The sequence below is a fragment of the Drosophila montana genome, unplaced genomic scaffold, assembly GCF_035044405.1.
Source record: "Drosophila montana isolate Dmon_TW-CO22-7 unplaced genomic scaffold, ASM3504440v1 contig_3200_1, whole genome shotgun sequence".
Classification (NCBI taxonomy): Eukaryota; Metazoa; Arthropoda; class Insecta; order Diptera; family Drosophilidae; genus Drosophila; species Drosophila montana.
Window position 1 is genome coordinate 6,230,347 of NW_026998080.1, and position 13,211 is coordinate 6,243,557.

At 41.9% G+C, this 13,211-nt stretch overlaps 4 protein-coding genes across 4 annotated transcripts; 2 read left to right on the plus strand and 2 right to left on the minus strand.

Moving 5' to 3' along the window:
• The first annotated feature begins 297 nt into the window (after positions 1-297).
• LOC135431696 (uncharacterized) lies at positions 298-2,492 on the plus strand. The gene is made up of 4 exons (XM_064686948.1): positions 298-498; positions 561-955; positions 1,024-1,140; positions 1,202-2,492. The coding sequence occupies exons 1-4, from the start codon at positions 355-357 to the stop codon at positions 2,154-2,156; spliced, it is 1,611 nt and encodes a 536-aa protein (XP_064543018.1). The 5' UTR covers positions 298-354; the 3' UTR covers positions 2,157-2,492.
• Positions 2,493-3,029: 537 nt separating this feature from the next.
• On the plus strand, positions 3,030-4,926 carry LOC135431706 (uncharacterized). Its single transcript, XM_064686961.1, has 4 exons — positions 3,030-3,204; positions 3,272-3,666; positions 3,732-3,848; positions 3,914-4,926. Exons 1-4 carry the CDS (start codon positions 3,070-3,072, stop codon positions 4,866-4,868), a joined length of 1,602 nt encoding a protein of 533 aa, XP_064543031.1. The 5' UTR covers positions 3,030-3,069; the 3' UTR covers positions 4,869-4,926.
• A 47-nt stretch (positions 4,927-4,973) lies between these two features.
• LOC135432500 (uncharacterized) lies at positions 4,974-6,725 on the minus strand. The gene is made up of 2 exons (XM_064688227.1): positions 6,287-6,725; positions 4,974-5,974 (listed from the first exon to the last, which is right to left on the minus strand). Exons 1-2 carry the CDS (start codon positions 6,723-6,725, stop codon positions 4,974-4,976), a joined length of 1,440 nt encoding a protein of 479 aa, XP_064544297.1.
• A 2,012-nt stretch (positions 6,726-8,737) lies between these two features.
• On the minus strand, positions 8,738-12,095 carry Cpr49Ah (cuticular protein 49Ah). The gene is made up of 2 exons (XM_064688228.1): positions 12,003-12,095; positions 8,738-9,368 (listed from the first exon to the last, which is right to left on the minus strand). The coding sequence occupies exons 1-2, from the start codon at positions 12,093-12,095 to the stop codon at positions 8,790-8,792; spliced, it is 672 nt and encodes a 223-aa protein (XP_064544298.1). The 3' UTR covers positions 8,738-8,789.
• Between the last annotated feature and the right edge of the window lie 1,116 nt (positions 12,096-13,211).

Genomic DNA, 13,211 nt, shown 5'->3' on the forward strand with positions numbered 1-13,211 from the left:
ATCAGGCAATTCAAATCTTACCACGTTTTCTATAAGATCTGATTTCACGTGAATAGCAATTAGATTATTTTTTAAAGCTTTCCACATTGACAATGCCCATAAGAAATACGTGCTGTTGTATTTTTTTTACCAAAAATATGATAAGACTCGGACTCTTCCATTGATTAAGGGTGATGACGTTTATGGCAGATACTACACCTGTTTTCTTTAAAACACACTCATCGTGAGTTCAGCATATACTGATAAGATTATCCATTTGAGGAGAATTCGTTACTATTTAAGTGAGTGTTATTTTTAGGAACACTTTATTTAGTGGTTGAATCTTGCTGCGGAAAGAACTAAAATTGAAATAAAATGGTTGATTTACCTAAAACCAACTACGATCCAACTCAACGCATCTGGAGTGGACCGAAACCCGCGCCCATGTACGACTTTGATTGTTCAGTTGGTCGAATTATTCACAACAATCTCAGAAACAATCCCAAAAACGTTTGCCAGGTAAGCTCAGGGCTCGGGAAATATGTAGTTTAAATAATCTCTTTTTTTTCTACTACGTCTAGATATGCCTTGCGGATGGAAAAACTGCAACCAACCAGGATATATTTAGCTGGTCCGTCCGACTAGCACAGAATTTAAAGCAGCGTGGACTAAGCCACGACGACGTCATCTGCATTTCGGCCAAGAACAGCACCTATGTCACACCAGCCGCTGTGGCCTGCCTCTTCAATGCCACGCCCTTCCATGCAGTTAATCCCATCTTGGATAACGAGACCCTTACACACGTGCTGACAATAACCAAGCCCAAGCTAATCTTCTGCGATGCCGTCGACTATGAGAAGCTAAAGACCGCGAGTGCAGCCTGGACACCTGAACTGATCACAGTCACGGGTAAAGTGGAGGGTGTGACGTATATAGAGGAACTGCTTTCCCCAACAAAGACTGAGATGTTCTATCAGTAAGTTGAAATGCATTCATGTCTCAAAATGGTTCTAAGATTTATTCAACAATTTTAATTAATTGCAGACCACAATCGCTGCTTTTGGGCGGTGATCAGACTGTGGTCATATTGTGTTCGTCAGGTACTACATCACAGCCCAAAGCTGTTTGTCTCGCAAATCACATGTTGACAGCGGGCAATCCGTAAGCATTAGACCCTCTATTCTAAGGCTAGAGATTGCTTAATCGTGAAATATTTTTGCAGCTTCGTTAACAGCGAGTTGGTCATCTACTGCGGCTCCAACTTAGACTGGTACACGGGTGTTTTAAACTTTATGTTCAGCGTAGTGGATGGCTGTACCCGCATCATACCCGATAAGCCCTACAGTGCTGAGTATTTGTTAGAGCTCATTGATAAGTACAAGATCAATATCATAAGTTGTGCACCGCGTCATGCCAGCGAGTTGCTTGTGTGTCCTCAGGCGACACCCGAACGATTGGCGACGGTCTATGTATTGGCAGTCGGGGGCGGTTGGATACCCCCCGTGACACTGCAAAGGTTAAAAAACCACGTTAAAAACGGCAATATCTATTTTGGATATGGTGCTACGGAATTTGGAGCTGTTTGTGCCGGTCCTTATATTGAGAAGTTTGGCAACACAGTCGGAAAGCTCGTGCCCGGAGTTAAGGCACGCATTGTCGATGAAAACGGAAAGAATCTTGGCCACGGCGAAGTTGGAGAGGTTTATGTGCACCATGGCCGCAAATGGAGCGGCTACTACGGTAATCCACTGGAAACCCAGCGCATGCAGGACTCTCTGGGCTGGTTCCACTCGGGGGATTTGGGCTACTTTGATGAACACAATAACCTGTACATTGTGGACCGCAAAAAGGAAATCTATAAATGCTTGGGAATGCAGTACGGGCCAAGTGATATCGAGGCAGTCGTTGCTGAGCTACCCGATGTACGTGAAGTGTGTGTGGTGGGTCTCTATAACGAGAAATACGGCGACGCACCCGCTGCCATGGTGGTAAAACGACCTGGCAGCACCTTGAGTGAAGATCAGATCAAAAAGCATGTGGCCAAGCGGTTGGTGGTCGAGTTTAAGCAATTGCATGGAGGCGTTTACTTCGCGGATGAGTTGCCTTATAATGCCAATGGCAAGGTTGTCCGTCGATCAGTCAAAGAGAAGCTGACACAGGCGAATTTGGATCGTTAGTAAAAATGGTATTAGTTCAATTTAAATATATAGAAGAATTTTGTACAAACAAGTGGGAACAGAAAAAGAAACCTTTGTCAGCTATAACATGGAACAAACTTTCTTGGGCCTTTGCTGTCTCGTAAAGGGTTCAGTTAGAGGCGTTGCCCAAAAGTATGCTTTATTTTTTGTCGCTTCTTTGTGGCACTTATTGGGGTCTATAAAAATCAACAAAAGCAACCTCATGCCCCTCATCAATAATTGTACGTTAAATCTTATCAATTTAATGAGATTAAATGACGTATTGGATTTTTATATTCTATTTAACTTAAAATACATTTGTATTATTTTTGCAAATATTTAAATTTATATTTTTTCAAACTTGGGATATATATAATATTTTATTTTATATATATATATATTTTTTTAATACATTTTATAAATATGTAATTATATCTATATTTTGTAGATAAAGTGTAAAATTAGAGTAGTCGTTAATCTCCGTAGCAACGCTGTGGACAGAGTATTGCGGGTCGGTTGCATTTGACAGCATTGTTTTTACTGGTTATCTTGTCGATAAGACGTTTATATAGTCATTGACGCCTCACTAAATCTACACTACATTCAAACGTTACCTATTATTATTGAAAATGTACAGAATGCAACCAGTTGCTATACATTATTGCGATATCTCTCATAGTAATAGCTATCGCTGCACTCTTTGCTTTTATTGGACTAGAGCTTATTGATTAAAACAGGAGAGTTCTTCGAAATTGCTTTTCATAGTGAGTGTGCTGTTTATGCGGCAAGTCCACGGAATGAATTTAGTTTCTGATAAAATAAAGATTAAATGAAATGCTAGCTATTTAAACGAGCGGTTTTCTTTGGGAGCAATTCAGTTTGTGTTCAGCTCTTGTCAGAAAAAGTCAGAAAAATGGATGAGATCAGCTACGATCCCATCGAACGCATCTGGAGTGGAAAAAAACCCATGCCTATGTATGACTTAGATTGTTCAATTGGCCGAATAATTCACAATAATCTCAAAAATAATCCCAAAAACGTTTGCCAGGTAAGCCTGCTCACAGGTCTTCTGAGATGTGCATTTCAATTAATAATTTTCATTCTTCTAAGTCTAGATATGCATTGAGGATGGGAAAACAGCGACAAGTCAGGATATATTAAACTGGTCCGTCCGACTAGCACAGAATTTCAAGCAGCGTGGACTAAGCCACGACGACGTCATCTGCATTTCGGCCAAGAACAGCACCTATGTCACACCAGCCGCTGTGGCCTGCCTCTTCAATGCCACGCCCTTTCACGGAGTTAATCCCATCTTGGATATCAAGACCCTTACACACGTGCTGACAATAACCAAGCCCAAGCTAATCTTCTGCGATGCCGTCGACTACGAGAAGCTAAAGACCGCGAGTGCAGCCTGGACACCTGAACTGATCACAGTCACGGGTAAAGTGGAGGGTGTGACGTATATAGAGGAACTGCTCTCCCCAACAAAGACTGAGATGTTCTATCAGTAAGTTGATAATATCAGTCATATATCTGGCCAATTTTCTATTAATTAATTAATTTTCTATACAGACCAGAAACCTTGATTTTCGGGGGTGATCAGACAATCTTGATCTTGTGTTCCTCCGGTACTACCGGACTTCCCAAAGCTGTTTGCATGGCAAACCATACGTTTGATTATAGTAACAAGTAGGTATTTGATTTAAGCTTAAAAACATAAGACATAAGATAATCTTTTAATATTATTCATCTAGTTCTGTAACCTGCGAATCGGTCGCCTACTGTCCCTCTGGGCTAGACTGGTTCACAGGCATTCTCAGCTTATTATGGAGCGTTGCAAATGGCTGCACAAGAATTTTAACAAACCAGCCTTTTAGTGCCGAGTTTTTCCTGGAGCTAGTTGTCACGTATAAAATCACTACCGTGATTCTCGTACCGGTTTACATTTCCGCTCTAGCCGCATGCCCCGAGGCCTCAGCTGAAAAACTAGCCAGTCTAACGACTGTAATCGTGGGTGGGGGATGGATACCATCTGACACACTTCAGAAGATGCAAAGCCTGCTTAAAAATAGCGTTATTATCTTCACATATGGCTCTACGGAAATCGGTGGAATTTCAGGCGGCATTTATACGGAAAAGCTTGGCACGACAGTGGGCAAGGTAGCGCCCGGAGTCCAAGTTCGCATATTGGACGAGAACTGCAGGAATCTGAGTCATGGAGAAGTGGGAGAGATATGTGTGCACCATGGCCGCAAATGGGCCGGCTACTACGGTAATCCAATAGAAACGCAGCGCATGCAGGACTCTCTGGGCTGGTTCCACTCGGGTGATTTGGGCTACTTTGACGAAAACAATAACCTGTTCATCGTGGACCGCAAAAAGGAAATCTTTAAATGTCTAACGATGCATTATTGGCCCAATGAGATCGAAATGACCATTGCTGAGCTACCCGATGTCGAACAAGTTTGTGTGGCAGGCGTTTATATTGAGAAGTACGGCGATGCACCCGCTGCCATGGTCGTAAAACGCGAAGGCAGCACCTTGAGTGGAGATCAGATCAAAGAGCATGTGGCCAAGCGGTTGGTTGTCGAGTACAAGCAGTTGTTTGGAGGCGTTTACTTCGTGGATGAGTTGCCCCAGAATGCCAACGGTAAGGTGCTCCGTCGAGTGGTCAAAGAGAAACTAACGCGGGCGCATTTGGATCGTTAAAATGGGTTTAGTTAAGCTTTAATTGTTTAAATACATTAATATATTTTTCTAATTACAAGTAGCCCCTGAGTTGAACTTAAGCGATGGAATATCGCGTTAATTAGCCTATAAATAAGCCAAGAGGCTGCTCCAGATGATTATGAGGAGCAGCGTCAAGTGGCTCTGACGACCTGCAGCCGCAGTTAGCGCTGGTTGCGGCTGCTCCTCCGTGGTCATAGATGTGACACCTGCCTCGTGCTCTTGTTCGTGCTGCGTTGGCTGCGGCAGCTGTTGCTGCCGTATGTTGCCCGTTTTAATCTGAACATTGGGCAAGGGAAAGCAATAGACGCGCTCGACCTCCACCAGGAGCGCTGTGCTGCTTTCCGCGGCCGTCTCGGAGACTGTTAGGGGCACACAAATTTTCGGTTCCTCGGCTGAGTTGCGCTCCTCGTAGGGAATGCCCACGCGTGTTATGTTGAGTGGTAACTTAGGCAGCAGGGTGTCCGGCACGCTCAGCTCGCTGTGCATTTGGGCGGAGTTTAAGCTCTCCTCGTAGTATTTATAGTCGTCCACATCCTCGTCAATGCGATCAATGCTGTCGACATGGTCGATGCGATCGATGCTGCCGCTGCTGGCATCTGTGTAAATGCGCTCCGTGCTGCTCGAGGCGGCGTCCAGAAAGTCAGTGGGCCAATTGAGCGCCACTGTAGTGAACTCCGTGGCATGGCCAGAGCTAAGCGTTGGCGCTGGTGTGCTGCTTACCTTAGACATCACTCTTGGCACTGGCTGCGTGCTCTCGTAGCTGGGCGTAGGATACGGATAGGGCAGCGGCATCCAGCTGTCCTCTGTGGTCTGTCGATGCGCTGTGGTTGCCTCAATGGACTCGTTGATCTGTTTGGCCATGGCCCGCATCAATGGATCCGACGCATTCATGTGCACCACTTCGATCGGTGCTTGGGATGGTTGCGCTTGGATATTTGCAGGCAGTATGCGCCAGCGAGCGCGTGACTCCTGGGAATGCTCGAAGCTGTCGCGACGCGTGAAGGGGTTCTGATAGCCACCAGATGCAGTGCGTCTCTCCGTTTCCGATGAATGTTCCTCACTGGATGAATCCCGCCTGTCGTTTGCTGCAACTGGTACAAGCAACTGGGTGAGTAGCTTACAAAGCACATAAAAGCTTTAAGAACGATCACATAAAAGCTTTAAGAGCGAATAAAGCTCAAATTAAAGCTCAAGTTATGCAACTTAAAGCTTTAACATCTATAACGTACATAAAACAAATACAATTAAGCTCTCTTCAAGCTCGACAAACTGTTTGTCACGACACTTAATCTGTGCTTCAATTAAGATAAATTGTGTTCACCCAATGCAAATTAGCTCGTTTGAAGCTTAAAGCTTCACAGATTACCTGCTAAGCTTTGGATTGTTCTGGCACTTACCATCCGCTGGCAAGCCCATTAGCATGGCTTCGAGGCGTCCGTAGACGCGTTGCTTGGGCTGCGCATCCTCATCGCTGGGTCGAAGTGGTTGATGATCCGGTTTCCAGTTACCGTACACCACAGCCTCACTTGGCATGGCCGGGATTGCAGCATTGTTGTCGAGCTGCTCTTCACGCAGCAGCGGAATGAGCGTGTGTACCGTGGAGCTGGCAGGCATGGGCGCAACTGCATCATAGCTGGGCCAGCTAATGGGTCCGAGCATGGGCGGAGGTGGGGGCAGCGGCGGTTGCGGCATTTGCATGTCCGCAATGCGTATACGACCCCGAGGCCGAAGTGCTTGCAGCTGCTGGGCATCCGGCTCGGTCTGGGCCAGGATCAGCTGGCAGCTGGACGCGATCAAAAGCCATAAAATCAGAAGAGTCAACTGCTTGCTGGCCATAGTCAAATGGGACAAACAGTTTCAACGGTTTCTGTTCGTTTCAGTTTCGGTTTCTATTAATTGGATGTGCCACTTTTTAAGTGGATGTTGTTGTTGTTGTTATTATTTTTTTTGTTTTGTATCTTCCATTCACAGTTAGCTACTTCTTTATTGTTACATTGTTTTTGTTGTTGTTTGGCAAAGAAAACAACAGCAACGAGTCATTGTCTGAGACGGTATCGATTCTCAATATACGCACTTTGTTGATTTCAGATTTCAGTTTTTTATTTATTTGATTTTGTTAGTTTTCAGCGCGTTTTCTTTGGCTTCTGCTTTTGCACGTTTTGTGGTCTAAACGCGGCGGCTTCTAAACGGCAACTGATGTTGGCCAAATCAATTTGCGGACGGTTCAGTTGCCACCAGCATTGGACTGAACGCAACGGCCAGAGAAACATTCTTAATCATATATGTAGCTATAGAAATTTATCTTTTGTTCAGTTTTTCGTTTAATTATGCGCAAGAGCGTAAAAATTTAATGGCGAATAAACATTCTTTCGTTGTGGTCGGTGAAAATGCAGCCGATTTGATTTATTTCTCTCTCTCTCTCTCTCTCTACATATATATATATATATATAGAGGCTTATCCATAGCTATGTGTTTATGCTGAGATTTATGCAAATTACTTGCCAAGTCGCCGTTTGTGCTACTAAAAAGTTGGCTTGTTGATTTTTTTTTGGCATCGTTTGTTCTTCTTCGAACTATTCGTAAATATCTCCAAAATTTGCCGCTGTTGGCAACTTTTCACTAAATTGATTGGATCAACGGTAAAACAGTTGTAGGCCGAAAAGCGAGAGAAGTTCACATTAGATCTATCTTCAAGCCAGTAAGATATTAATATTTAACTAGCTTTTATGTATCTTTACTTTATATAACTTAATCACTTAATGCCACGCATTATAGAATTCTACTAGATTCTACTATGGAATCTAGTAAAATCGAGCAAGCCTGGATATTTTAAAGTCCACTTTCAAGTAAAGTAAAGTACGATAGTAAAAAGTGAGCACGTTTTTATCAATTAAGACTTTTTGAAAAGTTATGCTTCGGTGATTGGTCTGTCCAAAGATTCGGTTCAGTAAAATCAAGGTTTTCAATGGGTTGCCGTATAAACAAAATATCATAAACATTTATACATATCTGAAGAATTTTATCAAGCTGTTATATATAACTACTTTCGAAAACTGTGCATCTCACTTATAGAAAATAACCAAATATTCACTAAAATAATAGTTCCTAGTTTTTATCGTAGCCTCGTTTAATATGTGAAGCTGAAAATACAGATTTTCCTGCCAAATTATTGGAATGGCGCCCATTGAAGCAGCTCTCGAGTGACTTCAACTCGAAACCACTCGAAAAAATGGAAACCATGTCAAAACGTCAAAAGAAAAGCTGTCATAATTATGCAACAGCTGGTCTGACGGGGCTGTCAATAGGCACAAAGCGCGGCATATGGAAAATCGACGCTTTGAAAACTGAAAATGCTAAATATTAAAAAAAATTATTATGGAATGGGATCAACAAACGGACACATGAGGTAATTTAAGCTGTTAACAAAAAATAAAAAAAAAATTATAATAAAAACAGCCAACAGAAACTGAAATAAAAAACCCATTGCGCATTGTCACGTTTTGTGAACATTATATGGGTATGCACATGTGTATAAGAAGGGGATAATATGGAAATGGAAAAGCGTTGAATAATGTTGGCTTGGGGTCGCGTCTGTGTGTGTGTGTGTGTGTGTTTGGCATGATGGAAATTTTATTTTTCCTCTGTTATTGTGATTGTTTTTTGTTTTTTTTCTTTTCATTTATTCAACAAAACTTTCACGATCGTTAACATAAATATTTGTGCTGTGGCTGTTTTAAGGTACGATTGTTTTGGGATATATTTTAGAATTTATAGCAGAAATCACAGTCTTTCGGTTGGTTATGGTCATTAGAGGAGGCAAGTAGTTAATTTAAAAATTTCGAAAAAATATCAAAAATGCAGCACGTTATCTGGTTGAGAGGTTTTGGTTGCGTCGTCTCTCTACTGATTCTCCAGCAGGCCAATGTATTGGCCATTCTGATTGGCCACACGCCGTTCCTCCAGCTTCTTGGCAAAGGTGGGATCATTCTTGGCGCGCTGCTCCAGGCGCTCCTGCTGCAGCTTGATGCCCGCATAGATCTGATCCAGGCCCTTTTGTATCTCCTCGGGTATGGCTGGTGGTGTGGGAATGTGATCTCCAGTTGCGCGGAAGCCATTCTCGTCGGCTGTGTACTGCACATTGACCAAGGTACCGTCTGGCGATTGGTATGAGTATTGGCCGTGCTGCACCAAAACGCCATTCGGATTGGTATCGAAATCCTTGAGGAAGCCCGTCTCCTCGTGTATTATGTTATTGCCGGTCTCGTATTCGGTCTTGTAGCTGCCATCCTCGCTCTGCTCCTTGTTGTACTTCAGTATGGGTATCCAGGTGCTCGTCTCGCGTGGATCCTCATGGCGATGATCGGGTTTCTCATCGCGCGGAATATTGTTAGCATTTAGGTGTGCATGATGCTGATGCTGATGCTGATGTTGGTGCTGATGCTGGGCATGGCACGATAGGGCAAACAGCGAAATAAGTATCTAATAATTAAAAGAAGTTGAAATTTTATATCATAGTGATATCTATAAGGTTCAGTTTACATGGGCCATATACTCGATATAGTTATAACTGTTACTAAAATTTAATTGTTTTTAAAGTTTTTAATAATCATATTGCAAGAAAATAATTAAAATAATTCTACTGCCAAGAACACTGACTGAAATTTTAATGCATAAACTTGACTCCATAAAGTTTTGTGAAACTTTAATAAATTATGATAAAATTAAAAAAAGCCAACTAAGTATTGAATATCAATAAATTCCATTATATTTATGGGCTATTTAATTTGATAATTAATTTATTAATTATTATTAATTAAAGCGCAGCTAAAGTAATAGATTTATATAGCAGAAACTCAATAATTTGTAAATATATTATTTTCTAGATTTATTTTCTGTTTTAATTTATTTTTTTTTTCAGGTTTCCAACACGAAGACAACACAACTTTCCAAGGTACGTAATAATTACTCTTATTTTTTAATTTATAGAAAAAATGTAGAGTTGCGAATTAATTAAATTAAATTTAATTATAGATATTAGAGAGTCCAAGCATTAGCTTGAAATCCAAACACGGAATCTATTATATGGCCTTTACATAGCTCGTCAATGTTGCTCGTCAGTTATGATAATAATTTTTGGTTAACTTTATACGTTTAAACAATTAATAGTTATTAATTGTTTTACTTATGACCACGAAGACACAAACGACAACCCAGACACCCACAACAGTTTTAAAGATAAACTTACAAACACTTTCATTTTGTTGCGCGTTGATTGATTGACGATTCACTTGCAAGGATTTGTTGTAACTGTGCATTTACACTTGTTTTTAGCAAATACGTTGCAGTTGCAACTGTTGACGCGTTTGATGCGGCGCCCGTTTGGCTGGCAAGTGAAAGCTGCAACGGTTCGAACTGTGCTGCGGCGGCCCTATTTAAGAGCTTTATATAGCCGCCACTTTGGCTGTGTCTCCTGCGCGCTCGCAGCTGGAGCCCACACCAGCGAGCGCCATGGCCAAAGAGACACATAAATAGAGATAGAGTTACAGATACAGTTACAGCACAGTTACAGATACAGATACAGATACAGATACAGATACATTGGCATATAGCTGCAATTGCCATAGCTGTAGAAGCTGTTGTTGCTCTTTGAGTCTGTCTTCTGGTTTTTCAAACAACTTGCTAATTATGGGCTGAAGATCCAATGATCTAAGCCAGAAGTAGAATACTTTTGCTTTCGTCTAAATTGAGAATTCCAAAAAGCTTTGTTTTTACGGGATACAAAACTCAAAAAATATAATGCTGATAGTTTTTTGGAACATTATCACTGGCAGATCATAGAAACTTATCTTTATATCATAAGCTACATCATATTAAGGAAAATCCCTAGATTTTTCAATAATCTTAATTTATTTTGGTAGCACCTAAATCGAGCAACGTCTTTGGATTTCATATAATAGTAGTTATGCATAGTTATGGCATGGTATGGTAATAGGCACGGCTTGAGTGTGCGGGTTGTCTGCGTCTGTCCGGTCGTTCATCTTCGTAATGCCGTTATTTAGAAATAAGCCAGAACGAGTTTTTTCTGCAAGCTTCGACAACGTTTGTTGTCTTCGCCAAAATGCAGCCGAACCATGCAAAATGCTCTCCCAGCCAGTTTGCGGTCGAGAGTCTAACTCGCTCGCTGTCTCTCTCCCCCTCTCATTCTCTCTCTCTCTCTCATCTCTGTTTCTCTCGCTCAAGTGGAGAAGATGTTGCTGGCAGCGGCTACGTTTTGTTGGATTCTTGTAATAGCAGCAGCACCTTTTGACTGGATTGGTTGTATGGCATTAGGGGAATGCGGCGAGGGGGGGGGGGGAACTTGGCATAGAGGACAGTGACATACAATATATATGTGGCATAGACTGAAATGAAAATTGTTGTAATACTCGTGCAGCTATGGATCGGGTTTGGTTTTTGTTTGTTTTTCGCTAGCTGCAGATGAGGCAAGACGATAATTGAGTTCAAAACGGCAACGGGTAATGGATCTTGGCAAATGTTAATTAGTTGTGGAAAATGGGTCAAACTGTGACGATAATATCATGCAAAAGCGATTACCACGATTACTTGCCAATCTCTGCTGATGGACCCAAAAAAAAGAAGCAAATAAATTTGATTTCAAAGATGCGAGAATCACTTGCAACATAATGCGAAAAGTTGAATAACCGCGTTGCCGGTTAGTCAGGCAGAGAGAGAGAGAGAGAGAGAGGGAGAGCGAGAGCGAGTTGGAGTGTGAGCAAAAACTGGTCAACTCTTGCCGCTTGCCATAACAACAATATTTTTGGGCCTGGCCGCCGCCTGCACAGCCACACCCCTCAACACCAAGCCAAATGGTAGTGCCGTCTTCTTCTACTGCCCCCACCCAAGCCAAGCCAGAGAGCTATGCATACCGGAGTGTACGCTTGGCTTTTGAGACCAGTTACCATTTTGTTGGAGTGCCCGGGATGAATCACCCGAAGCGGCTGGCAATTGTGCAATTTTCCCCAGTTGGCTGGCTCGAAACGCAATGAAAACGAAAGCTGACAAGGTTAGCTCCGGAGCCGCATCCTCACCCAGCTCGCACACTGACCCACTTACTTGGCCCATCCACAGATCAGCAAAGTGGGCCTGTGGTGTCCGCTGGCCATTGAAAATGTCAAATGATTGGCTGCTGCATTCTTGGTTTACCATTTGCTGTAGGTTGCATCTTTAGCTGGAAATTGTGTTCTTAGCTCGTGCGCCATTTGACATTTAAAAGCTGAGCTCACAGACGGAAGATTGCAGACTGAAGACCGAAGACTGAAGACTGGTTTTACAAAAAAGTCCGGCGAGGCAATAAATTTTGCGGCAATTTCAAGTGTCATGATGTTGTGAAATTTCTTGTCAGTGGCTGGCATCTTGAGCTTGAATCGTAAATAATGCTCTAGTAATGGATGGAGATGTCTGTTGATCAGCGTAATCATCGCCACTTGATAGACAGGCCACGTATACCCCGTGGTAATTGCCAATTCTAACAAGCATTTCATTATTGTTCTTCAAAGAAATTCCGATTTTGTCCGATTGTGAGCTGATTTTAAATTCAGAATATATATGCCATATAATTGTATAAATCTTAACTAAAGATACGTAAGTTTATTGACCGACAAAAGACATTATCTTTTTTTGATTGTTAAAAAACATTGTATTTTTTCCTCTTTATCAGATATCACTTGTATTGATTTATTTACCTATTTGCCGTGTTACTCTGCCGCTTAGGGAAATATTCCAAAATGACCAATCGGGCGTAAACAAGTTCAAATATAACTTAAAATCTCCTGTGGGCATAATGAGCGGTAGATTATCAGCTACGTTTATGTTGCGAAAGTAGTATAAGCCCTTTAAATATGTATGTAATATTATAGAGATTACCATATAATATGCAAAGAAAGGCCTCACCTTGGGTTGAGGACACTTTTTTGGAAAATTACTGTCCTTTAAAATGCTTTTGTAGGCGATGTCCAAAAATTGGTTCCTTAGTGAAGTCTGATAGAACTGGCAAAGATCGATATTCAATTGGAAGATCCTCTGATATTCCTTCAACGTTGGCCGTGTATATAGTGAAAAGCTAGCGTTATACTGATCGAAAACCTGATTATATATTATTTCGGTGGTCAAAAGAGTACGGTCTGCATCTACTATGCTGCATTTGTGGAAAGTTACAATATCGCTATTGACGTCACAATCGAAGGTCTTCCAAACCACACTCAAACGAAGTGCGCGCTGTTGAATGTTGAGGCTTTTTTTGTAGATACTTTGAATAATATTTAA